The following is a 25,182-nucleotide window of genomic DNA, read 5'->3' as shown; positions in this document are numbered from 1 at the left end:
GGGATGCCAGCGAGTGCGGCAGGCTGGAGACAGCACAGCGCCTCTCCCGCCGCTTGGTTAGCAGAATCCGGGTGCGCTGGGGGCGGGGGAGAGGATGGCGCTCCGAGGCCGCGAGGCTCCGCGGCGGGGGGCGGGGCGCGGCGGGGCGGGGTCTCAAGGGGAGAGCGCGTGGCCGCAGAGCGGCGGCGGCGTCATGGCGGAGGCGGCTTTGGACGCGGTGCGGAGGGAGTTACGAGAATTCCCGGCCGCCGCCAGGGGTGAGTGGGTTCGCGCAGAGGCTGCGACCGTCTTGCGTCCACCGCCGGGCTGTCTCAGGACGTGGGCGGGACCTTGGGCATGTGGGGAAGCAGAGTCCGGAGTCGGGTGCGCCCTGGCCCTCCTGGGCCGCCCACACCACATTTACCCCTAGTTCGTGTTTTCAAGGAGCGCAGACGCTCGTGCACCTAACTCGTTGCTGGCCCCACTCGGATCACTCGTCTGTCCCAACCTCGCTCCTACCCCCGTGCTGGGGCCTCAGCTCCCCTGTTCCGGTGTTCGCAGGTCCTCGTGGCTTCCTGGCGTGTCTTGACTCTACTCCCAACGTTTGGGCCAGTCTTCACCCTGGTGTATTTCCCACGGTCAACCCGCCCGGAATAATGGGGCAGCCTTCTGTTGCCTGTCGTGAAGTCTTGAGGTGGTCAGGTGTTCCCTTTCAGAACCCCAGCTGGAACGCTTTATTCAGGAACAGACTTCTCCAAGGTGGTGCAGAGCTTTGGGAAAATTGTAGGCAGCTGTACAAGTAATCACTGGCTCTTCCCCTGGTTGGTTTTTATTTTGCTCTTTCCCTCTCTTCCGTTTTTTTTTTTTTTTTTTGTTGTTGTTTTTTTGTTTTTTTTTTTTGCTTTTTGTTTTACCATTAATTAACAACACGGACACAAGGTTTAAAAAGCAACGGATTTATAATGTGAAGTAAGCACCCCTCCCATTCGAGGCCCCAGTTTGAATCCTTCCAGAAATAATGTTTATATCTACACATACACACACGCAGCACTATATATATTACCCTTCTGTTTACAACTGTTAGTCTGCTAAACACTTTTTTGCACTATTATGTATCTTGAAGACCACCCCATATCCTTCTTCCACAATCTGTTTCACCTTGTGTACTTGTGGTAATTTACTGAATCAGCCTATTATTGATAGACATTTAGGTCATTTACAGTCTGTCTTTTTGCTAGTGTTGCAACAAATACTAGGAGCACCTCAATACTAAGCACCTCAATGTGTGAGGCTCTGATCAATGTGTTTAGGATACATCACTGAATAAAATTTCTGCCCTCCCATACCTTACATTCCAAGTGAGGAGACAGATCATTAACCCTAGTCACACTAAATGAGTAATAAGTAAATTATATAGTAGAAGAAATGGATTAGAAGATAAGTGTTGTGGGGGAAAAAATTAAAGCAGAATAAGAGGTCTCAGGCCAGGGGTTGAGTGGAGGATATAGGTTGAAATAAGATGGTCAGGGTAGGTAGGCTGCCTTGATAAAGCCACATTCAAGCACAGGCTTGTAGAAAGGGAGTGAGCTGTACAGACATCTGAGAGAAGAGCATTGCAGGTTGAGGGCACTGGGGCAAATGCCCTGAGGTAGGAGTGTGCCTGGTGTGTTCATGGAACAGTGAACCTGGAACCTGGAACATGCCAGTGTGCCTGGAGCAGTCATTCTGCGCATGTGTGAGTATTTTTGTTGGTTAAATTTCTAGCAGAAGAATTGTTGGGCCAAAGGAATTGTTTGAATCCCTTTTGAAATTCTCTCACATCAAAGCCTCAGAAGGGAGCAGTAGTCATTATCTACAGGAAGTCTTTTAATTGGTGAGGCAGTAAAAATTCAGTAATGGCAGGAAATACAAACGGTGAAAAGAAAGGCAGTTTCCACGCATTTTAGGAATTCCAGTGGGAAAAAAAAAGAATTCCAGTGAGAATAATAGATTTACTGAGCCCCAAATCACCCTCCCAAGATGACTGCTTTGATGGACTGGCATGACTGGGAAGGCCCTTTGCCAGTTTGCTCTCCCTTGCTCCCTTATCTGCTTGGCAGGTACCATCTTACCTCTCTGGCCGGTGAAGCAAGCACATGTTCCAGCTCTTCCCTTTTCTGTTTTCTTGGGCCTACCAGGGTCTTCCCACCCAGTTCTAATTTTTGAGCTAAAGACATTTACTTTTCAACTGAATGCAAAGCAAAGATGACTGGCATGGAGACCTCAGAGGTGAAAATTAGTGCAGTGGCTGCCCACTGGGGCCAAGACATTCAGGCTAGATCTCAAGGATGAAACAAACAAAGCAAAGCCCTGTGTACCCTTTATAGAAGCCAGGAGAAAGGCATTCCCGTTTGTGGGAGCAGTAGGAACAAAGTTTGGCACCACCTGAGTAGAGTGTGGTAAGGGGCAGGCACCAGACAGGAGGAAACCAGACTGGAAAAGTAGGTTGGGCCTGATCATGTATCACCTTGAATGCATGCCAAGGCACATTATAATTTGTAAGGAGTAGTGGTAAGCCATCAAAGGATTTTTTTTTTAACTAGGGGTATGACAAGATGAGATTGTATTTTAGGAAGATGATGGGGGCCAGGGTGAGGGATGCTTTTGAGAGGGAGTGGAATGAAACCCCAAGGAAACCAGTTAGTTCACTGCAGCGATCAGCCAGTCAGGAGATGTTGGAGACTTTCTTTCAACCATTAAGCCAGTATTTGTTGAGTACCTGCTGTGTGTTAGGGACTATTCTAGGTCCTGGGGGGTATACCAATGAACAAGATTTGCATCCTTACCCTCATAGAGCTTACCTTCTATTCTAGCAAGAGAGATCAATAAACAATTTGGATAAGTGAGATATATAGTATGTTAGGTGGTGATGAATGAAAGAAGGAAAAAAGGAAGAAGTGTAGGATTGTTGGGGACAGGTTACAGTTTAAAAGGGTGGCCTGGGAAGGAAACCTCACTGAAGTGACATTTGAGGGCCCCAAGGAGGTTATTTGAATATGGATACCAGCAGAGGAAAGGAGGGGGTGGTTGGTAGAATCAATAGGACTTAGAGACAATCCATAGGGGTGGACAGAAGTGAGGGAGAAGGAAGAGCCAAAAAGAATAGATTTGTGAGAAGGGATACGGGGCCCTATAGACATCTGTGCAGATGGCACACTGCACAACTATAAATGCACATGGTAGTCTTGGATCTCCTGAGGATGGTGATGCTGTTCAGGAAGATCAAAAACACAGTTCAGCCCTTACTTTTCCTCCTGTGGTTTCCTGTAGCAGCCTGTTTTCACAGTTAGGTTGTAATCTTCTTGAGGTGACAATAGGATCATCCCTTGATACTCTGCATTGGCTAAATCAAGTACTGAGTACATTCTAGAGCTTGGTAAGTATCACTGTTGGAGGGTGCTTTCCAGAGCCTGACTCACCCACACCAGCCTGTGGCTTTGGGGCCTCAGCACCACTCATTTTGGAGTTCTATGTACTGCCTCCATGTTTCCCTTTCCTAATGGATGCCATGAGGTTGGACACTGCAGAGTGGGAAAGCCGTGGGGTTCACTGTATAGGGCTGGACATGGTCCCAAGGAGGGTGTGGGTTGTGGGCTGAGCACCATCCCCTGGTCCATCCTGGTGTGTTTGTGGGTGCTTCATGCTTTCTGCCTTAAATTCTCTCCTCAATTTTCAGTTTCTGGTTGTCCAGGGTCCCTTGGTCATCAATGGGCATTATCCAGTGATAGTAGTGTGTCTTGCCCAGGGAGGGCATCTTCTACACAGGCATTGGGGCAGCAGCTGGGTGCTGTTGGGTTCATAACCCCACCCTACCCCCACCCCTTCTTTCTCTCAGAGCTCAGTGTGCCTCTTGCTGTGCCTTACCTGGATGAGCCCCCCACTCCACTCCACTTCTATCGGGACTGGGTCTGCCCCAATAGGCCTTGCATCATCCGCAACGCCCTGCAGCACTGGCCAGCTTTGCAGAAGTGGTCCTTCCCATATCTCAGGTGGGGGCTGCCCCTGGGGGGATGTTGGGTGATACTTTGTGGTATTTGGACATGGGCTGAAAAGTCCTTTCCTCCAGAGCCACAGTGGGCTCAATAGAGGTGAGTGTGGCTGTGACCCCTGATGGTTATGCGGATGCTGTACGAGGGGATCGCTTTATGATGCCTGCTGAGCGTCGCCTGTCCCTGAGCTACGTGCTGGATGTGCTAGAGGGCCAGACCCAGCACCCAGGAGTCCTCTACGTGCAGAAGCAGTGCTCCAACCTGCTCACCGAGCTGCCCCAGCTACTGCCTGATCTAGAGTCCCACGTGCCCTGGGCCTCCGAGGCACTGGGTGAGTGGAGGCAGGGGCTGGGCAGGGAAGAAATGGGAAGGACAAGCAGGAGTCAGCCCTGCTTGCTGCTTCTTCCTTTGGTGATGACTTGGCCCATACTCTTGGCCCCTCAGGGTCAGGTGCTATGCACTAAATGCTCAAGTCTCCAGGCCACAACTTTGTTTTTGTTTTTGTTTTTAATTAATTTATTTGTTTTGAGAGAGAGAGAGAGAGACAGCGTGAGTGGGGGAGGGGCAGAGAGAGAGGAAGAGAGTGAGAATCCCAAGCAGGATCCACAGCCAGTGCAGAGGCCCACACGCGGCTTGAACTCATGAAACTCCAAGATCATGGCCTGAGCCAAAACCAAGAATTGGATACTTAACTGACTGAGCCACGCAGGCGCACCTCCAGGCCACGACTTTGCATTGAACTACTGGACATTGTCACCCTTCCTCTGCCACAGGGCAGGAGGCTCCTTCTGGAGCTGGCCCTCCTCTGCCCCTTCTCTCTGTTCTCTCCCTGTGAGCTCCCTGGCTCCCCCAAGATTCTGGTCCAGCATCACTGTATGGTGGTTATTCCCAGCCTGGCCTTCGAGGATGGTCCCTTCTGACTTGATCTCTTACCTCTGACCTGCAGGAAAGATGCCTGATGCTGTAAACTTCTGGCTGGGGGATGTGGCTGCAGTGACATCCTGTAGGTATCAGGGGAATACAGAGGTGGGGGAGGAGGGAAGAGGAGATCAAGAGTGGAAGGTTGGGTCTGGACGGAAGTTTGACTGTTTTCTAAGATTTATTCTGGGGTTCTGGGGTTTGGGTGTAACAGAGCGCGTCCTGATAGCTCAGATTGGGGAGGGTCCCCATGGCAGTGGGGCGTGGAGGAGACTGTTTCTTCTAGGTCTCCAGAAAGCTCTCCTGAAGGGCAGCTAGGTCGGGGTGAACTCAGGAAAACTCTGTTTGCTTGGATTCCCCCCTTGGTAGAGATGAATGTCAAGCAAATGTCAAGTCCCTGATGGAATTCTGCCTGACTCCTTGGCATCCCCTTGAGCCGGCTTTGACTTTGTGCGATCTTCTGTTATACCACCTGTCACATCTGTCTTGTCATTTGTCCCCTCCTGTGTCCTGCCCCTCATAACCTTGCCCACTGGGCCTTCTTTGTATTGGCAGTACATAAGGACCACTATGAGAACCTCTACTGCGTGGTCTCTGGAGAGAAACACTTCCTGCTACATCCACCCAGTGACCGGCCCTTCATCCCCTATGGTAGGGGACTCAGCCCTCAGGGGCTGGGGGACAGGTGGCCCAAAGTAGAGGGAGGGCAGCAAGGGCCCTGGTCAGGCTGGTGTGCCAGGACGGAGGTGTGGGCACAGTTTTTCCACTGCACTCAGGGAACAAAGGGGAGGAACTGGCAAGCTGCAGGCCACTTGAGTGTCCCTGTACCTTTCTCCTTCTGGTTTCAGAGCTATACACACCAGCAACCTACCACCTCACTGAAGAGGGCTCCTTTAACGTGGTGGATGAAGAGGCCATGGAGAAGGTATCTGCCTTGTTCCTGGGACCTGGGGAGGGAGAAGGGTAGGAACCGTGTCTCTGAGAAGGCACAAAAGAGCTGGGGAGGTGGCACCTTAGTCTGAAAAATCCCTAAGTCTGGGCCTTCCCAGTGCTGAACAGGGCAGAGCTCATGGTGTTTACCTTTGGAAGGGACGGAGCTGGAGGGCCGGGGGCTTTGGGACTGTTCCCTGGCATCCACTGTATCCCCAGGTACCCTGGATCCCACTGGACCCATTGGCTCCAGATCTGGCCCGGTACCCCAGTTACAGTCAGGCCCGGGCCCTTTGCTGCACCGTACAGGCCGGTGAGATGCTCTATCTGCCGGCCCTGTGGTTCCACCACGTCCAGCAGTCCCATGGCTGCATTGCTGGTGAGGAGCTGCCCAGTAGGGCTGCTGGGGGATGGGTTTGGGAGGCAGTAGGTTTGGAGGGGGACCTTCATGCTGAGGTCTCCATTCTCCCCACAGTGAACTACTGGTATGACATGGAGTATGACCTTAAGTACAGTTACTTCCAGCTGCTTGACTCCCTCACTAAGGCCTCAGGCCTCGACTGATGGAACCCTGGTGAACGTTGCCAACGACAAGTGGTGGAAAAGGTCGTGTCCCTCCCAGGCCAAGTCACTTCCAGAGGCAAACTGGAGTCAGAGTCTGCTGACTCCTGGCCCAGCTCAGCTTGGAATCTGCATTGGAGGATTTGGGTGATCTGGAGGTCCAGGAGGTGCCAGGCAGGTCTGGGTGTGAGCTCCCAGGAAGTTACCACACAGGTGAGGCAGCTGCCTGTACTGGAGGAGGAGTGGGACTTCTGGTGCAGCCTCTTACCAGCACCGTGGGCGACTTATCACCTTGGAGCATTGGTGTCCTGTCTGTAAAACAGAGACAATGATGGGTCCTACCCCATGGGGTGTTGTGAGGCTTGGAGAGAGATCTTTAAGGACCATAAGGGGCTGGCACAGAAGAAGTGTTCAATAAAAGGTGGCTTTGATTCATGTGTGCTGAGACTCCCTCTTGAAGTTGCCTTCTGTGGTCTGGTGAGGGCTAGAAGGTTCAGGTAAACATTTCAAGGTGACCCTGATTGGGGGTGAGGCCTGGGTCCAGGCTTGGGACTGAGGACCTCTGCTGCCAACTCCCATGATAGCCACTGCAGCCCCTCTCAGGGCAAGCGGTTCTCATTTTAACTCTGGTGCAGACCTCCCTGTCTCGGCCTCTAAAGCTGTGCCTAGCTTTGCTCTGGCCTTGTTTGCTCTCCTCCACCTCCAGGGAAGCTGTTGGGGTCTGGTGCCGAGGGTCACCCCTGTTTCTTCCACAACAAGCATAGGTAGGAGGGGACAGAAACCCCTGCCCATCCCCGCCGCAGGGTCTCCACACACTCAAGACTCCCTCCCTCCCTGCACCAACCCAGACCTGGAAGAGCCCCTTTCCCGGAGAGCCACTCAGAGGCCTCATCATCCTAGCCACCCAGTGCCGAGGGTGGAGGCAGCCAGGCACGGGGCTTGGGAGGGCTCTTTCGTGAAACAAACCGCGCCCCTGCCAGGCGGTGATAGACCTGGGGCACCCGCTTCGCATTAGCCAAGTGCTTCAGTCAGGGCCGGGCATTCCTGTCCTACAGGCACTGGAGGTTGTGAAAGACCCTGTGACAGGGGACAAGGCTTATCCATTTGGTGCTGCCCTGGGTCCACTCCCTGCTTTCCAGATGTCAGTGGCCCTTCTAGGTCCAGGCACAAGAGCAGGGTTGGGTGGGGTAGGTGCTGATGGTAACGCCTAGAGGGAATGGGTCTTCATGGGTGGTAGGCCCCCATTACAGGGGCCATGTAGGTTTAAGGTTCCTCATTTCCTTGACAGGTGGCTTGTCCTGGAGTGAGTGTGAGGCTTGGGTGGAGCGGAGGCGGTTGGGAGGGACCAGGGAGGAGCTTGGGGCCAACTGGCACATTGTTGGCTCTGCGTTAAAAAGCCGACAGTCTTCGGTCCTGCGCCCACTGCCTGTCATTTGTGGCTCTTGAGGACTGTCTGTCTCATGGCTCTGGTAAGACCTGCTGGGGCCCTGGGCCCCCAGGCTGACCTTTGTTCCCTCTGGGGTCTCGTTAATGCTGATTCTTAAGAGGAGCTGTGGGTTTCCCCAGGTGTAGAGAGGGGACTTTGCCAGACTTGGTCCAGGGTGGTGAGCAGAAGCCAGGGAACGGGCCGGATCTTGGGATAAGGGTCATCCTGAGTTCTTCCTGCCCTAGAGATGGGCTCCAGGCAGAGTTCTCAGGGCCATGGATTTGGGCTACTGTCCTGGGGTCCCAGAAGGAAGTGGCTGCTCAGGTGCTCTTGACTCAGTTGCTTGGAGGGTAGGGGCCCCAGGGCAGACACTGACAGATGAGCTTCCCCGGCTCTGCCCTTCAACTCCATCCATCAAGACCCTTCTGAGGCAGGGCTGAAGGCCAGGATTAGTTGGCACAGGCTTTCCTGGCACACTTGCCATGGTTTATATCCCTAGACTCATGATTGTGGGTTTGGATGGACCTGCTTGGGGGTCCTCTTTAGCCTGACCTGTAGCACCTGGAGGACTTGAAAACCTGTGTGTGGTCTGAGATGCTAACTACTGTTCATAGTCAAGCAGAGAGCCCATTTCCAGAATTGAGTCCTGGCCAGGGGTCGAGAGGCTGAAAACCAACTCTGTGCTCCTCACTTCTACCTCTCCAGATAGAGGGTTTGCTTAACCAGAAAATGCCTCCGTTTAAGCTGCTCAACCAGGGGAGCAGCCCCACCAAGGGGCCCATGGCCAGGCTGGGTCCTGACATGCCTCTTCCCCTCCCTCTGTAGCCTTATATTCTGCTGTTTCCCCCTCCCCCCTGCCCGCCTCATCACGGGCCTCCTGCCAACTAAGACCGCCTCAAGGCAGCTTAGCAAGGGGTAGCTGGAAATGTGGGGTGAAAAGATTTAAAAGACACTAAACCAGTAGCTAGAAGCAAGTAAGCTGTGGGGTAGAGAGCATGAGTCGAGCCGTCCTGGTGCAGTCTTGGCCCTGGACCTCAGGCAAGTGACTATGTAGGCTTTCTGTCTTTCTGTGCTCCAGTTTCCTTGTGGGATTGGTCATAATTAGTCCCTACACACAGCATAGTTGTGTGATTAAAGAAGTTAATGTACATAAAGCCCTTGGGCCAGCGCCGGCCCAGAGTGTTGTGTAAGTGTTGGCAGGCATCATCAGTAGATACCATAGCCTCCTTTCCATTTAGAGCTCTGATGGGTGGAGGGCAGCCATGTGGCTGGGAAGGGCTGATCCCTTTGGTTCAGAATTAGTCCTGGAGGGGGTACTCTGGCCTCTTCTTTGGCCCTTGTTGGCTTTGGGCCCAGCAGCCTGCAGCAAGCCTGACCTGTCCCTCCTCTGCAGGCAAAGGTGCCTGGGACCTGCCTGCTCACCATTCGTGTCCTGCAGGCCTGTGGCCTGCCCTCGAAGGACCTAGGTGAGTGCTGGGCCCAGGGAGGACAGTGGTTCTGGAACTGGATTCAGACTGGGACAGGGCAGTGGGAAGAGATATAAGTAGGGCTGGGCGTGCAAGGGTCCTGGAGAGGGTGCCGAGAGGAGGTGCTGGGTGGAATGTGGGATTGTGCCTCAGCTTCTTGCTCTTCCTGCCTCCCGACTCAGTCCCATTCTGAGGGTCTCCAGGCCTCCCAGGGCTGCCTATAATGGAAGGTCATGGACTCTGGGAAGCTGGGCTGGGTAAGGCTCTTGGCTGTCAGCAGGCACTTGTCCCTTCTTCCTGCAGTAACCCCCTCTGACTGCTATGTGAGTCTGTGGCTGCCCACGGCCTCTAGCCATAGGCTGCAGACACGCACGGTCAAGAACAGCAGAAACCCCATCTGGAATCAGAGCTTTCGCTTTCGAATCCACAGCCAGCTCAAGGTGGGCCAGGTGTCAGCCCCTGCCCTGCCCGTTGTTCCTGCCAGCCCTTGCTTTCTGCCATGGCCCCACTCACCTTCCTATCCCACTCCTCCTTCCTGCAGCCCCTTACTCTGTTCCCTTCCAGAATGTGGTGCAGCTGCAAGTCTTTGACCAGGACCTTCTGACCAATGATGACCCCGTGTTGTCGGTGCTATTTGACGTGGGAACTTTGCGGGCTGGGGAGTTCCGCAGAGAGAGCTTCTCACTGAGCGCTCAGGCAAGGCTGTGCCCAGGGCAGTGGAAAGCCTCAGCCCAGGGAGGGGAGATCCTTTGCAGGGGAGCTGGGTACATGGCCCTTTTTTCCAGTGAGTGGTCCAGGCTTCCGTGGCATCCAGAGGCTACTGTCAGCCAGGAGTTGCTGTCCACAGGAATAATCCCAGAGAAAGTGGACAGAGCAGGGTGGAGATGGACATTGGCTCTCACCACCTCTCGGGCCCCAGCAGCCCCACTTGGCATGTGTGTTGAAATCTACACTCACGCTCCTCAACCTCTCTAACTTTGTTTTCTTCCTCTCTCCAGGGTGAGGAGCGGCTAGAAGTTGAATTTCAGCTACAGAGACTGTGAGTCAGGGGCCACTGGGCACTTCTTGGGTGGGAGTGCTTCTTTTGGGGGAAGGGCAGAGTCCAGTGTACCCAGAGCGTGCCCAGAACTGACACCCTTCCCTCTGAGACATCCAGTGGTGGTGAAGGAATGCTGTGGCCTCTTTGAGGGGTGAGAACCTGGGAGCCTGGACTTGCACTGAGGGTCACTGGTGTCCTTTTCAGGACAGACTGTGCTGAGCAGCTTGTCACCAATGGCATTCTGGTGGTAAGTTGAAGCTCCTCCCTCATGCCATCTGCTATCCCCCTCCCTGAAGCTTGGGGCTCCCTTGGAGATGCATGGGTAGAACTGAGTTGGGGGGGTCCCTGGGATTTTGGTTCCTTAAGAGGATACAACCTCAGGCAAATGGTTGGTGACTCAGGGCCAAGGTAATGAAGTGCTGAGGACCAAAACTAGGGTACTGGGAGGTGGGGGCCTCTAACAGGGCAGGGGTTCAAGTCTGAGGGGCTTTTTTAATGACTCAGGCCCGGGAGCTCTCTTGCTTGCATGTTCGACTGGAGGAGTCAGGGGACCGGAAGGGTAAGTCTCCCACCTACCAAGATAACCCCCAGCCCTCTGCCCTTGTCTTCCTCTTTCTTTTTTTTCTTTTTTCTTTTTAATTTTTTAATGTTTATTTATATTTGAGAAAGAGACAGTGTGCCAGTGGGAGAGGGGCAGAGGGAGACAGAAACAGAATCTGAAGCAGGCTCCAGGCTCAGAGCTGTTCTCACAGAGTCTGACTTGGGGCTTGAACTCATGAACTGTGAGATCATGACTGGAGCCGGAGTCGGACGCTTAACCAACTGAGCCACCCAGGTGCCCCTTGTCTTCCTCTTTCTGTGGGGATCTTAGAAGGGACCTTACATTAGCTGCCCTAGACTTTCATAGGCACTGGTAGAGATTAGGGGCAAATCCATGCTGGGGCTCCCCAGGACCTGTGTCCCCTTAGTCCTTGGAGAGGCTGTGATGGGGGCTCCATCTCTGAGCCTTGGCCTGTGCCAGTCCTCCTCCTCGGGGTGGGGGGGAAGTACCCTTCAGGCCCCTTATGCAAGACACTCTTGGGCCTTTGTGGGCCAGGATCTTATTCCCAGCCCCTCTGCTCTGGTTCCTATTTCCAGAGTCCGGGGGAAGAGTTCAGCTCATGGTTCCTGGGTCCTGTGAGGGTCCGCAGGAGGCCGCTGTGGGTGCTGGCTCCTTCTGCTTCCATTGCCCGGCCTGCTGGGACCAGGAGCTGGATATTCATCTGCAGGTAGTGTGCTGCTGAGGTGGGGCCTGCAGAGTCTTTCTCCCTCTTTCTTATAGCCGGTCCTTCTGCTCATGCTGAGCCCCTCACCCCCTCACTCCTTGGCAGAATCAGGCACACTGGGAAGAGTATGGGGTCTAGGTTGGCCTCTTATCCCTCTTCCTGCTGCTGCTTGTCACTCCCTGGGGCAATGGGTGAGATCGCTGCTGGAACAGAAGTGATTCTTAGGTATTCTTTCATCCTTCCTACAGGATACCCCCCAAGAGCACCTGAAGGTGCCCCTGAGGGCCTTGCCCTCTGGCCAGGTGGTGAGGCTTGTCTTCCCTACGTCCCAGGTACTTGATCACCCGGAGGAAGAATGCCAGAAGCATAGGCAGGGCTGGGCCCTAAGCCTTATAGGGGGCCTGCGGTGGTAGGAGCTTTAGTCTTAGGGCCATGCCCTGCACAAGTGCTGAGCCAGGTTCTGAGGAGAGGGGGTCCTCTGAACAGAGCTGCCTTGAAGCCTCAGACCTTGTCCCTGTGGAGATGGCCGGAGGCCCGAGGGGGCATGGGAGCATCATAGGGTGTGGCTCAGGCCAGGATGAGAGGAACATGGTGGCCAACTTTTGTGACTGAAGTGTTCATGGTTTTTAGGAACCCCTGATGAGGGTGGAGCTGAGAAAAGAAGACGGGTGAGAGCTGGCTAGTCCCGGGGAGAGGGTGTGGGGGAGAGCAGGCAGGCACCTGCACTTGAACTTGAGGCACAGAGAGGGCCAGGAAGCCACAAGAGAGAAATCATGCTCCCTTTGGGTGGTGGCGATTGTGGGTGGACCGTAGCTAATAATCTTCATGAGACAAGAGAAGTCACCCACCCTGGCCCTTCTTCACATGCCTGGAAGACTAGCCACGAAGAGGTGGGAACACTGTTTCTTGTCTCCGCTGGAGTCATTTTTGGGTGGGTAATGGAGAGAAGCTGAGAGGTGGAAGTAGATCTATGGCGGTGGGTCCCACCCGGGGGCCTTTTTAGGCACCAGCATTTATAGTCGTGGGAATCCATTTTCTTGCATTCCCCAAGTGTCCCCACCTGGGTCTAGGTGCACCTTCTCTCCATCATACCCACACATGTCACGCTTCTGTCCAGACATGGGCAGGAGTGTGGTTTGGGGAGAGGAGAGAGAGATTGAGAAGTGGGCTTCTCAGGTGAGGCAGACCCAGCTTCCTTTTCTGTAATGAGGCCGGGAGCTGCCTGATGGTTCCTTCCTTCCCACCCAGACCCAGGGAGCTGGCTGTGCGGCTAGGCTGCGGCCCCTGTGCTGAGGAGCAGGCCTTTCTGAGCAAGAGGAAGCAGGTGGTGGCCAAGGCCCTGAAGCAGGTCCTGCAACTGGATGAAGAGTTACAGGAAGATGAGGTCTGTGGGATGGGCTGCCTTGGATGGGCATCCTCAGTCTTCCTCAAGCCCAGAGCTGACTGTTTCCTAACCAGACCGGAACTTGGCCCTGCCTCTTACCTACCTGCCCTGCTGTGCCTCCCTCTCACTTGATGTTCTTGGCAGCCTGATGCCATCAAATGCAGAGCATTGCATGAGGCACCTGGAGCTTATAAGCTGCCCCATTGGGCTAGCTTTCCTTCTCGCTTTTTTTTTTAAGTTTATTCATCCATTTTGAAATGGAGACAGTGTGAGTGGGGGAGGGGCAGAGAGCAAGAATCCCAAGCAGGCTCTGTGTTGTCCTCACAGAGCCCAACAAGGGGCTTGAACCCATGAAACCGTGAAATCGTGACTTGAGCCGAAACCAAAAGTCAGACTCTCAACTGAGCCAGCCAGGCACCCTCTTTCTCATTGTTTCTTGATTTTTGGTCTGGTCCAGGTTTTGGGACTTGGGTCCCATCTGACTCATCAGTGAGCCATGTAGCCTGAGGGCAGCCTGCTGGGGTCAGATCAGCTTGGGACACTTTCTAGGGAAATGACTTCTCCTAATAAGAGGGAAAGGGGTGGATGTTTGGGAGACTACAGCCCTGATCAGACCTTGACTGACCTGGCTGTCCTCTCTTCCAGATCCCTGTGGTAGCTGTTATGGCCACTGGTGGTGGGATCCGGGCGATGGTTTCCCTGTATGGGCATCTGGCTGGCCTGAAGGAGCTGGGTCTCTTGGATTGCATCTCCTACATCACAGGGGCCTCTGGCTCTACCTGGTGAGCTGGCAGCACGTCGAGTGCAGGAGTTTGGGGGTGGCAGTCGTAAGGCTGTTGTGGACCCCATAGGCACCTCCGACCTAACTGGGAGAAAGGATGTGCCAGAGAGGAATGTGCTTGGGGGGACCATTGGAAGGTACCTGCTAGTCTGTTGTTCTAGGATAGAGAGTCCGAGGTGTGCGATGACCTCCTGGGCTTTGGCTTTCCCAGGGCTTTGGCCAACCTCTACGAGGACCCAGAATGGTCTCAGAAGGACCTGGCAGGGCCCACCGAGTCACTGAAAACACAGGTGACCAAGAGCAAGTTGGGCGTGCTTGCTCCCAGCCAGCTGCAGCAGTACCGGCAGGAGCTGGCCGAGCGTGCCCGCCTGGGCCACCCGCCCTGCTTCACCAACCTGTGGGCCCTCATTAGTGAGGCCCTGCTGCACGATGAGGTACAGGGGGGCGGGTGTGTGGCCAGGGCATGGTTCAAAGATGGGGAACCGCCCTGGGTAGCAGAGATGGGAAAGGCCCCAGGCACCAGAAAGCACAACTTTAGGTTCAAATCCTCTCCTTCTACCAGCCCCATGACCATACTCTCTCAGACCAGAGAGAGGCCCTGAGTCAAGGCCAGAACCCTCTGCCCATTTACTGTGCTCTTAACACCAAGGAGAAGAACCTGACCACCTTTGAATTTGCTGGTGAGTAGCCCGGAGTGGAGACGTGTGATCTCGCAGCTGGCAGGGTGCCTGTGTGTAGGAGATGGGTGTTACACCCTCCCCTTCTGGGCCAGGTCCCATGCCTTCCAGAGATTATTAATCATCCCACCAGAGTCACTCAGGCTTTGGGATGGGGGTGGGGCCGTTAGGTTCATGCTCAGGGTGCCTGTAACCAGCCTGAGCCTCTAGGTCCCCAGGCTTCCCTGGTGTGAAGCCTGTGGTGGTTGAGGGTCCTGGAGTTCTGAGCCCCGCAGTGAAGCTGTGTGGTCTCCTCACAGAGTGGTGTGAGTTCTCCCCCTATGAGGTTGGCTTTCCCAAGTACGGTGCCTTCATCCCCTCCGAGCTCTTTGGCTCTGAGTTCTTCATGGGGCGCCTGACCAAGCGGCTTCCTGAGTCCCGAATCTGCTTCCTGAAAGGTGAGAGGCCTGGGAGGTTAGGGAAGTGGAGATAGAGGGGAGAACGGGCCTGGCGAAGATGGCAGGCACCCCCCCCCCCCCCAAACCCACCCTCAGCTCAGTCATGGGGATGCTTCCCAGACTAGGATGGGCCGTGGGCAAGAGTCAGGTTGTGATTGGGTAGGGGCTCTCTCCCCCTCATGTCCTTTCTGTTCCTCTTGTGTCCCCTTTCTCAGGTATCTGGAGCAATCTGTATGCAGCCAGCCTCCAGGACAGCTTATACTGGGCCTCAGAGCCCAGCCAGTTCTGGGACCGCTGGGCACAGGATCAGGCCAATTTGGGTGGGTGCCTGGGCTCCTTGTGAGCAAGTGGAGAGGCCCCCACAGGGGCTGGATCTGGAGGATGGTGGGGGTGGCTCTCAGGCCTTTAGGAGTCCACAGAAGCTGGGGTAAAAGTTTAGGGGTCTCAATTTCCTAAAAGATGCCCTACTTTCCCCCTTCTTAATTGAGCAGACAAGGAGCAGGTTCCTCTTCTGAAGATAGAAGAGCCTCCCACGGGGACCGGCAAGATTGTTGAGTTTTTTACTGACCTTCTGACACGGCGCCCACTGGCCCAGGCCACACATAATTTCCTGCGTGGTCTTCAGTTCCACAAAGACTATTTCCAACAGCCTTACTTCTCCACCTGGAAAGGTATCTCTTCTCTCTCTGGTCCCAGCTTTCCATGGGTCTGCCCATGACCACCTGAGCTTTGGGTCCCTGGTCCAGATATCCACACTCTCCAGCCCGTGGGCCCCAAGCTCCTTTGAGCTTAGTTCACTGGGCTGCTTGGATCAGCTACCCTTTTTCCTCTCATTTGTGGATCAGGGCCCATCTGTGGCATCTTGGGAAGTGACAGGCCTACTTTTGGTGGGAGAGAAGAGGGACCAGAGGGCAGAGTTGGATTCTGCCAGTAGCAAGGAGCTAGCATTAGGCCAGAGGGATCGGGTGGCCTCAGCACCAATGATAGCTGCTTTTCTACCCCATTCCCTCAACTTTTCCAGCCACCAAACTGGATGGGCACCCCAACCAGCTGACACCTGCAGAGCCCCATCTTTGCCTGCTGGATGTTGGCTACCTTATCAACACCAGTTTCCCGCCCCTTCTGTGGCCCACACGGGATGTGGACCTCATCCTGTCACTGGATTACAACCTCCAAGGAGCCTTTCAGGTGAGCTTTGGGCAGACGTGGGAGACCGTGCTGCCCTAGGCCTGGCCTGACATCCTGGCTCCTGCCTCTGGGGATGTCTGCCTTGGAGTCCAGTATGTGGTCCACCTTCCCTTAGGGGCTGTGACACTCTGTGAACAGTGTCCTATGAACTGTGGATCCTGTGAATTTACCACTAGGGGGACTTATTCTGCTCAGGAAGCCAGATGAAGAAGGAGCTGGTGATGCCCCTTTGTGGCACCTGCCACCCCCATTCAGTCTAGACCTCTGGATCCCTCTGCTCTGAGTTTTTGTGTTGGTCCGGTGAAGGTTTTTGCAGAACCTGGGAGCAGTTAGCAGCCCCGCGCAGCTGAGGGGTTGGAGCCCCTTCCTCAGTCCGGCCCGGTGCCAGGGGGTATGAGTTGGTGTCCAGGTCCCACACATCCCAGCTGACCCCCACTGGCCCAGTGTTGGAGCCCAGCCATCTGACACCACTTCTGCTGCCCTGCAGCAACTGCAGCTCCTGGGCCGGCTCTGCCAGGAGCAGGGCATCCCTTTCCCGCCCATCTCCCCCAGCCCAGAGGAGCAGCGCCAGCCTCCGGAGTGCTGCTTGTTTTCTGATCCAGACCGCCCTGATGCCCCAGCAGTGCTGCACTTCCCTCTGGTCGATGCCTCCTTCCGGGAGTACTCGGCCCCTGGTGAGCCCCTCCATCCTGTCTCTCCACAGTGCACCCCCCCCCCCAAACATCCCCAGTGCACGTCCTGTCCCTGTTCTGCTACACTGTCTCCACTAGGCATCCAACGGACACCTGAGGAGAAGGGGGCCGGAGAGGTGAACCTGTCTTCATCCAACTCTCCCTACCACTACTCGAAATTGACCTACAGCCCGGAGGACATGGATAAGCTGCTCCACCTGACACATTACAACATCTGCAACAACCAGGAGCAGCTGCTGGAGGCCCTGCGTGGAGCTGTGCAACGGAAGCGCCGGCAGCACCGGCCGTAGTGATGACGCTGCCCCGGCCGGGACTCCCCACTCCCCTCCCGACACTTTGTCAGACTCACTCCCTGTCCACCTGGGTGTTCTGGGTGAGTCGGGCAGAGACCGTCATCACCAACGGTTCCAGAGCCTCCGCAGCCTGGATGGCCCCCCCAGCCCCCTCGCGCTCTGAGGGGCTCTGCCAAGATATGTGCCTGGCCCTACCCAGATAGGGCCCTGCAGCCACCAGCACCCTCTCCACATACTTGCAGGTAGGTTGAGGGTTTTAAAAGGGCTGAGAGCCCTGTCTCCTCAGCTGGAGGAGGTTTCCTCTTCAAGGAGAACATTCAGAGGTGGCCGGAGGTAGACCTGGGGGCCGTTACTGACCATATTTGCAAAAGTGTTCAAAGCTATGTGACCCTTTCCCTTGCTACTTTGAATAGTTGTACAGAGTGAAATAGAGCGGTTTATGTATCACAATGTGAGATGTTAATGGGTTATCTGTCATTGCTGCCCAGAAGAGACAGGTCATTCCATGCTCCTGGTTGCACATAGCAAGGACTGGTTTGAACATCTCCCCAGGGGTACCTCACCGAGCTAGATAGCAGGTCAGTCCAAACCTCCCCTGAAGAGAAGGCCATGTCTGCCACGCTCTCCAAGCAGGGAGGTGGCCAGTTTGGCCTGGGCAGGGTTGGGGGGCGGGGTGGTAGTGGAGGGAGTCTCTGCTACTGGAGCCCTGGCAGTGAGTGACACAGCACCCCTGTCCCACGGTGGTGATGGCCACCCCCAGGATCTGAAGAGCCAGAGGCAAGTCCTAATGGCATAACCTCAGCAAGTTGTGACCTTGGTAAAGGCTGCCTCTTAACAAGGAACTGTCTATTCCAGAATTTGGTCCTGAGGGGCCTGGCAGCAGAGTCTCATTCTGTTCCCCTAGAGGCTGTCCTTGTTTGTAGCCTCGAGGTTTGGTGCCATCTCAGGGTTTGCTTCAGGGCCCAGACCTGTTGGGAGAACAAAGAAGCAGAGTGAAATTAAGGCCTAGCCTCCCAAGAATCTTTGTCGAGCATTGGTATGCAAGGGCTCTGGCCTCCCTTGGAACTAATGTTGACGTGGATCCTGGAAGCTGACAGGCAGCTGCAGGAGTGACAGTGGGGTATGGGGCATATGGGAGAGGACTGGGTCTTGTGGCCGAGCTCCCTGTGTCTGCTCTCACCCAGTGATTCTCGGGCCCTGTCCTGAGCATGGGGCTAGAGTCACAGCAGAAGAGATGATTGCCCTGGTAGCCTTAGAAGCCACCATCCAGGATGAAGCCTATTCATTCAGCAACATGTGCTCCAAAGCCTAAAGTGGAGCCCGAGGGCCCTGCGGGACAGGCTTGCAGAACTGCCAGAGACTATACCCGCGGCTGCCCTCCGCTGTGCTGTGAGTGCCCCTCAAGCCCAACAGGGTGGGGTCTGTCTCTGTGCACGGGCATGACCACCTGGCTTCTGGCCCACTCTAGGACAGTAAGGCTTTCCTTTCGCACTGGAGCAGGGAAGGGCAGGCAGAGAGCAGGGTACGGCTGTCCTGCAACATGGCTTCTGTCTTAGGAAGAGGAGACCAAGGGGTGAGAGAGGTGGGAGCCCCGGAGGACAGAGCCAGGCAGGCTTTCTAGCATGTGCAAAGGGACCCCTGAGGGGCCTGTACCTTGGGCTTGGCCTGGGCAGGAAAGGCAGTGGAAGACTTGGGCAGGTTCCTGGGCAAGGCCAGCAGCCTGCAGCAACTCCATGGGCTGCAGCTGACCGTCGGCACTTACATGCGGCTCCCTCACTGAGGTGGTCAGGGGCCAGCCTTGGAAGCTGTGGGGAAGAGGAGCCTCAGGGCCTGGACTCTGTTGCCATTACTGAGTGAGCAGAGGTTTACACCAAATGAGGCTGGTGCTAGGGTTTTCTATTGCTGAGGGTCTCAAATATGGGCGTTACCCCTCACCCTAGCAGTGCAGGTCTGAGTCTCTGGCTCTTGGGCTTGAGAGGGCAGCATCTGTGCCAGTGACAGGGCTCAGGATTCACATCTGCCCGTATACCCAGCTGTCCTACCTGAGCGAGGCGGCTGTCTTGGGCGCCCTCTCAGCAGTGTGCTCAACAGTGAAGCCCAGAGGTCTGGCTCGGTGCTCCAGGCTCAGACAGTGGGCTGCAGAGCACAGAGAGAACAATGGTGAGCCTGGCCCAGATGCTAGGCCCTCTGCAGACAGCACACTTTCCTGCATGTTTGCATCTCTGTTGAAATCCTAACCCCCAGGTGATGGTATTGGGAGGTGAGTAGGTCATGAAGGTGGAGGCCTGACCAAAGAGTAACCTTGCCCCTTCAACCAAGTGAGGACACAGCAAGAACTAGGACACCCACAAGACGACTCTTACCAGACATGCAGTCGGCTGGTGCCTTGCTGTTGGACTTCCCAGCTTCCAGAACTGTGAGAAATAAACGGTTCTTGTCTGTAACCTGCTCAGTCTGGTATTTTTGTGAAAAGCAGCCCACACAGACTAAGCTACAACTGCTGCAGGAGGCTCTGTACACACCAGGAGGGTTGGTGCAAGGCCCCCCAGTGCACCCCATCTCCTAGAAGGCTGAGCGCAGGTGGGCTAAGAAAGGCTCAGCCTGGAGGAGATCCAAGATCCCTTTGGGATTCTGGAAGGACAGGCTCAGAGAGATCCTAGGGGGCCAGAGACTGAGGAATGGAGCCAAGAACCCAGAGAGACTGGGAGGAACAGGAAGGGACTCCCACCTGGGCAGTGACATGACCGGAATACACTGTCCAGGTGGAGCCTGTCAAACCACATGGACCAAGAGATTCCCGGTGCAGGGGTGCTTTCCAGGCATCCCTTGTGATAGAAGTGGGTTTGGCCGTTGTCCATAGATACCCCAAGGGCAGAACATTCAGAGCAATTTGAGGACTCAAAGGTTCGAGAAGGTCCCAGGGTCGCACAACAAGCCTAGGAACACTTGGGTGTCAGAGAGGCACACTCCACAAAGGGGGTGGGATAGGACCAGGAGGCAGCCAACAGGTCAAACATGGCCCTACTTCTACTACAAATTAGCTGTGTGATCTTGGGCAAGTTGTTTACCCTTTCTGGGCCTTAAATTCCTAGTATCTTTTCTCAAGGTCCCACTTACCTCTCAGGCTGTAGAGAGGATGGTACCTCTATAGCCTGAGAGGATGTAGGAAACCACAGCCTGGGGTCCAGGGAATCTGTGCCCCAAGTCCCACCCCAGGCTTGCCCTGGTGCCTACCTGCCGTGCCACTCAGGGCTCGATGCCAGCTCCAGGCATGCTGTTCTGATGGTGCTGCATACGGGATCTCCACCCCACTGCTCAGCCTGCTGGGCAGAGAGCCATGGGTCAAAACTCTGCCTCCCATGGGGGGGACCCCCTACCTCGAGCCTCTTGGCTGCTCTTGTGAGGCTGTGCCTGCTGGGTCAGGATGTCTTGGGGCCATTGTCTGTCTCTCCTTGTGGCCCTCACCTTATGGAGAAAGCATATTTCCTGCCACTCCAGTACCTCAGCCTCTCACACTGGGCTCCTGTGAGATCAAGGGTGTCCACGGGGGCCATGTTCTGAGAAGAGAGGCGAGAGGGGTCACAATGGCCATGTCCACTCTTCTCCATGGGCCTCTCTGTCTTCTGCCTCGCCTGTATTCCACTGCCCAGTACTTCTGCTGCAGTCTTCTTATCCCAGAAGAGGCTCAGGGAACTGCCCCCCAGGGTCCCACAGCAGCAATCCCAGGGGCTTGAGCTGGGCTGTGGAGAGAAGGGGGTGGGTGAGGTGACATCAGCTGAGCATGGAGGGGAGGCTGCAGCCTGGCCTTATCAAAGCCTGTGTATCTCCAGAGGCTCCCAAGCAAAGTCCTGGACTGGTCCAAGGTGTCCATGGGGAAGAGGGAGCCAGGGAATGACATGTAGGGAAACCAGGAAGAGGAGGAAGAGGGACTCGCTCCCCACCTGGGCGGGGGGGGGGGGGGGGGGGGGCAGAAGCTATGAGGTGTCTTAAGAATGAAACTATCTTGGGGCATCTGGCTGGCTCAGTGGGTACAGCATGTGACTCTTGATCTTGGGGTTGTGAGTTCAAGCCCCACATTGGGTGTACAAATTGCTCAATAAAATATATAAAGGAAAAAGAATGAAACGGTCTTAAGACTCAGGGGTGTGGGGCCAGGGTGCCAGGCCTTGATGGCCCCTTGAAGCCCAAGTGGTTCTGTGGAGGAGAGCTGCCTGGAGAAGGAATCTCCTGGTACTGACCTGCCTCTCTGCAGGCCATTGCTGCTTGAGCTCCAAAAATCCTTCCATGGTGGGGGCACCCTTTGCATCCTGAAAGTGCAAGAAGGGGCCCAGGAAACATCCAGCAACAGAGGACAGGACCCCTCTGGAAGGTGGGCTAGGAATCTACCCCTTTTTGACCACTTCATTCCTGGGGAATCTCGGTTCCTCTGCCCAGTGTCCCCAGCACCCAGGGCCTCAGCGCTGGCTGTGGGGTGTGGGCCTTACCCCTACAGCCCCAGCCCCACTGGGCTCCTGCTGCCTGGCTGCACGTTCCAGGAAGAGAGTGGTGGCCAAGGGTGTGTGTGACCCAATGGGGACACCTGGCTGCAGGTCCCTTGTCTCAGCCAACTGTACTGGCCCCCAGCTTCCAAGAGGCCTATGCTGGAGGGAGGTAAACTGGTGGCCAGCACTCCCGGGTTTCAGCCCTGTCCCCTGCTGCAGCAGCTTCTGTTCCACCTTGGAAAGGGGAGTAAGGTGAGCCAGATCAGCCTCTGCGGCCCCAGATCCCTCCCACCTGGAGAGTCCCTATCTCCTCATTAGGCTTCTCTTCCTGCGTCAGCTCAGGGGACTTCCCTGTCATCCTGGTCCATGGTGGGGCTCTAACCTACCAGGACACGGAGGTGACAGGACCCTGCAGCTGGCTAGGCAAAGAACAGGTTTTCCTGGGGGGTCAGATATGTGGGCTCCGTTCATTGGGGAGGTCCCGACTCTCAGGCTGAGGCCAGGATGCTCCCACCCCCAGCCCTCAGGTCCCTAGATCCCAGTGTACTCTCACCCCAGCCTCCACTCACCCCTGTCTCCCTCTGCAGTTGGGCAAACTTCTCTTGCTGGGCTGCCAGTGACTTTTCTAAGTCATGGTGTCCATGGAGCAGCAGCTCCACATCGGCCACCGAGTGCTGGGGAGAAGTAGGTCAGGGTGAGGCCCGGCTCCAAGGGGCACCAAGAGCCGCACCCTCCCCGTCCACAGCCTGGCGTGGCTGTTCAGGGAGCAGAGGAGGACTAGGACCTGCCCTTGGCCACAGCTGCCATCGCGTAGCCGGTCAATGGTGGGGCCTTGGCTCACCCCGCAGTTGGGGTCCAGCAGCAGGCCCTCCCGGGAGGCCAGCCAGGCCTCGGCCTGGTCCAGCTCCTGCCGCAGCTTCTGCAGGCCCCAGCTCTCCTTGCAGCGCTCCTGGCGTAGGGCGCAGGCCTCCGCCAGTGCTTGCAGCTGCCCTTCCAGCTCCTGCAGACACCCTGTCACCTGGTGGGAAGCGGCGCTGTGGGCCAGACGCTGGAGCAGAAGCCCTGAGGCACGGCGGGGCTGGTGCCCAGCACACAGGTCCAGGAAAGGCCCAGACCCTCCCCGTCTCTGCCTCCTTTGCCTGCCTTCTCTTCCTGAGGGTTTCCATTCCTGCTAGGGGTTCCTTGGGTGGTTGGACTCCCTCCCCAGCTCAACCTCTGGCCCACCTTTGTGCTCATACCTCGGGGGACATGAAGTGCCCACTGTCCACCAGCTGCTGTCCTTCCTGCCGTACGTCCTGGGCCCGAAGGCAATATTCCTTGATTTCTTGCCCCAGCTCTTCCTGCTGCACCAAGAGCTGCTCGGCCCCCACCAGGTCCCCAGCCAGCTCCTGTGATGAAGCCAGAACCTGCTTCTCCTGAGCCCATGCTCTGGGGGTAGGGAGACAAAGCTGCTGTCAGGGCTGGGAGGGAAGCCTCAGGAAGCAGGGCAGGAGCTGGGCACGGGACAGGGGAGTCCAGCTCCCTGAAGAGCTGGGGTGACCCCCACCCTGCAGGGCAGAGCTGAGCCAACAGCAGGGCAGGGTGCCGCTTACAGCAGTTCCCTACAGCGGCCGAGGAAGGCATGGCCCCGGGCGGCCTGCTCCAGCTGCTGACCCTGCTCCTGGGCCTTCACGTCCAGGGTGGCCCAGGCATCTTCCATCTTGGCCAACTGCTCAGACAGGCCCACCCGAGCCACAGGGTGTAGCTGGCCCAGTCTGCAGGCCTCCATCCGCATCCGGGCGACCTCCTTCTCCATAGCTGCCAGCTCCCTCTGCCACCAGAACGCATGATCAGGCCTCACCCTGGCAGCCTGATACATGCTCTTCATTTGGTCCTCTCTGAGGAGTCCTGATCTGCTTCCTGGACTCTCCCAGGCCAACTCCATTCTGTTCCACCACATGGGCAAGCACCTCCCGGCTGGGAGGGCCTTCCCTTCTCCCCTCTGAGGGCTCCTTACCCACCGCTTGCAGGGAGGGGCTCTGAGGGGCAGACAACGGGCACGGGCCCTCACCTCCAGGCACCTGTGCTGTTGCTGTAAGGTCTGCACCGATGACAGATTGTGGCCACAGATGTCTCTCGCCATCAGGGCGACCTTCTCCTGCATCCAGCCCTGGAGCTGGGCCACTTCCTGCTCAAAGCCAAGAACTTCACAGGCTGTAGCCAGGCTCTGGGAGAGGAAAGAGGGCCTGCTGTGAGTTGAGCTCATTCCTAGGACCTTTTCTTGCTGGAGACATGGCCTTGTGGGCCACATCCTTTTAAATAAGAAGGATCAGGGTGCCGGGGTCGTTCAGTTGGTTCAGTGTCCAACTCTTGGTTTCGGCTCAGGTCATGATCTCATGGTTCAAGGGTTTGAGCCCATGTTGGGCTCCGTGCTGACATTGCAGAGCCTGCTTGGGACACCATCTCTCCCTTGCTCTCTGCTCCTCTCCTGCTCACACTGGCTCTCTCTCAAAATAAGTAAGTAAATAAATACATAACTAACTAACAAGGACCGTGGGCTTGGTGATTCACTCATGACCACCAGGTACAGAAAACGTCCTCAATGTGGCAAGTGCTCAATGAATGTATGATATTACTGATGACGTGGCAGGGCCTCAGGGGGCATTCTGTGACAAGAGGGTCTTCGGTGTACAAATCACCAGAAAGGCAGAAATGGAGCCTCTGAAGCAGGTGGGGGAACGGGTCCGTCCACGGGGGAGGAGGGAGGAGTTTGGTTTTCAGGGAGTGGCTGGCTAGGAGGAGAGGGTCAGCTCAGGAGGCTGCCGAGGCTGTCGGGGGCTCGGGGGGCAGGCTGCTTTCACAGAAGCAGCTGTGGCTGACCCTGGTTGTGGAAACAACAGTGAAGCCATCACACGGGGCACGTAGGTTAGGAGAGCGAGGGAGCGTGCCAAAGGAGCCAGCTAAGTGCCAGTGGTTAAGGAGAGATCAACGTGGGATGTATCTTAAAGCCTGAAGCCTGTGTTTAGGGAGGCTTTGAGGGGATCTGAAGCCGGCCACACCCGCGTTCTGTTTCTCCCTGGAGGTGTGAACTGCACCAGCAGGAAACCAAACTGGTGGAGAGGGCTGGGGTGCTGTGGAGGTGCAAGATTTTGAGACTTCCCGTCTGCTTAGTGTTGGGAGTTAGAGGCAACTACCTCCCTCTACACACACACACACACACACACACACACACACACACACACACACACACCCCTGGGCGGGCCTGCTTGTCCCTGGCTCAGGCAAAAGGGACAGGAATATCTGTGCACTCGGTGCACTCACCTGTGTGCGGGCTTTCATTGCCCTGTCCAGCCTCTCCCAAGTCGCCTCGATGCGACTCCTCTGGGCTTGAATCTGGGGCTTGTGCCTGCGTGCTGTCCGCTCCAGGGAGCCTGCCAGCTCCCTCAGGGCCTGCACCTTGGCCTGGCCCAGGCTCTGAACTTCCTTTCTGAAAGCATCAAACTTCTCTTCCTGCACCTGTGAGAATACAGTGCCAGGGAGGGTCACTCTGGAGGTGGTGTCCAGGAGCACTTGAACCTCATGAAGGGCTTGGCGGTACCTGCCAGGTCCCTCATCAGTACTGACTGAGGCAGTGGCTCAAGTCCCTGGGCTCTGGCTC

General features: G+C 55.9%; 2 protein-coding genes across 4 annotated transcripts in view; one reads left to right on the top strand and one right to left on the bottom strand.

The window, feature by feature from the left end:
* Positions 1 to 158: 158 nt before the first annotated feature.
* Positions 159 to 17,514, top strand: LOC109263117 (bifunctional peptidase and (3S)-lysyl hydroxylase JMJD7). Of its 3 annotated transcripts, XM_053889188.1 has the most exons (25): positions 159 to 257; positions 3,854 to 4,007; positions 4,085 to 4,338; positions 4,954 to 5,010; positions 5,481 to 5,576; positions 5,774 to 5,850; positions 9,236 to 9,308; positions 9,612 to 9,748; positions 9,873 to 10,004; positions 10,307 to 10,347; positions 10,552 to 10,594; positions 10,852 to 10,906; positions 11,485 to 11,615; positions 11,861 to 11,944; positions 12,243 to 12,280; positions 12,861 to 12,996; positions 13,642 to 13,778; positions 13,989 to 14,211; positions 14,340 to 14,457; positions 14,754 to 14,891; positions 15,107 to 15,211; positions 15,383 to 15,562; positions 15,913 to 16,079; positions 16,567 to 16,753; positions 16,850 to 17,514. In XM_053889188.1, exons 1-25 carry the CDS (start codon positions 194 to 196, stop codon positions 17,059 to 17,061), a joined length of 3,039 nt encoding a protein of 1,012 aa, XP_053745163.1. In that variant the 5' UTR covers positions 159 to 193; the 3' UTR covers positions 17,062 to 17,514. The 3 variants fall into 3 exon arrangements, with proteins under 3 accessions (XP_053745163.1, XP_019298035.1, XP_053745162.1); XM_053889187.1 differs by lacking the exons at positions 159 to 257; positions 3,854 to 4,007; positions 4,085 to 4,338; ... (1 more) ...; positions 5,481 to 5,576; positions 5,774 to 5,850 and adding an exon at positions 6,417 to 7,885; XM_019442490.2 differs by lacking the exons at positions 9,236 to 9,308; positions 9,612 to 9,748; positions 9,873 to 10,004; ... (14 more) ...; positions 16,567 to 16,753; positions 16,850 to 17,514 and adding exons at positions 6,075 to 6,234; positions 6,331 to 6,847.
* A 1,056-nt stretch (positions 17,515 to 18,570) lies between these two features.
* The window catches only part of SPTBN5 (spectrin beta, non-erythrocytic 5), a 46,160-nt gene continuing 39,548 nt past the window's right edge, over positions 18,571 to 25,182 (bottom strand). Inside the window, exons 55-67 of the mRNA XM_053889167.1 lie at positions 24,846 to 25,040; positions 23,596 to 23,751; positions 23,138 to 23,355; positions 22,784 to 22,973; positions 22,387 to 22,563; positions 22,115 to 22,219; positions 21,549 to 21,779; positions 21,303 to 21,371; positions 20,566 to 20,804; positions 20,299 to 20,387; positions 19,428 to 19,478; positions 19,107 to 19,200; positions 18,571 to 18,869 (exon numbers count right to left, since the gene is read on the bottom strand). Coding sequence (XP_053745142.1) covers positions 18,617 to 18,869; positions 19,107 to 19,200; positions 19,428 to 19,478; positions 20,299 to 20,387; positions 20,566 to 20,804; positions 21,303 to 21,371; positions 21,549 to 21,779; positions 22,115 to 22,219; positions 22,387 to 22,563; positions 22,784 to 22,973; positions 23,138 to 23,355; positions 23,596 to 23,751; positions 24,846 to 25,040 — 2,067 coding nt within the window. The 3' untranslated portion in view covers positions 18,571 to 18,616. The remainder of the gene's footprint in view (positions 18,870 to 19,106; positions 19,201 to 19,427; positions 19,479 to 20,298; positions 20,388 to 20,565; positions 20,805 to 21,302; positions 21,372 to 21,548; positions 21,780 to 22,114; positions 22,220 to 22,386; positions 22,564 to 22,783; positions 22,974 to 23,137; positions 23,356 to 23,595; positions 23,752 to 24,845; positions 25,041 to 25,182) is intronic.

This window comes from Panthera pardus, unplaced genomic scaffold (genome assembly GCF_024362965.1).
Source record: "Panthera pardus isolate Hobbes unplaced genomic scaffold, ASM2436296v1 HiC_scaffold_24, whole genome shotgun sequence".
Lineage (NCBI taxonomy): Eukaryota > Metazoa > Chordata > Mammalia > Carnivora > Felidae > Panthera > Panthera pardus.
The sequence above is the reverse complement of the archived record's forward strand: the minus strand, read 5'-3'. Positions and strand labels throughout refer to the sequence as shown.

Coding starts and splice junctions, on each gene's coding strand:
- LOC109263117 (XM_053889188.1), top strand. CDS start 194: ATGGCGGAGGCGGCTTTGGACGCGGTGCGGAGGGAGTTACGAGAATTC. Junction 10,595..10,851: donor TCACCAATGGCATTCTGGTG/GTAAGTTGAAGC, acceptor TTAATGACTCAG/GCCCGGGAGCTCTCTTGCTT. Junction 16,754..16,849: donor CCGGGAGTACTCGGCCCCTG/GTGAGCCCCTCC, acceptor TGTCTCCACTAG/GCATCCAACGGACACCTGAG.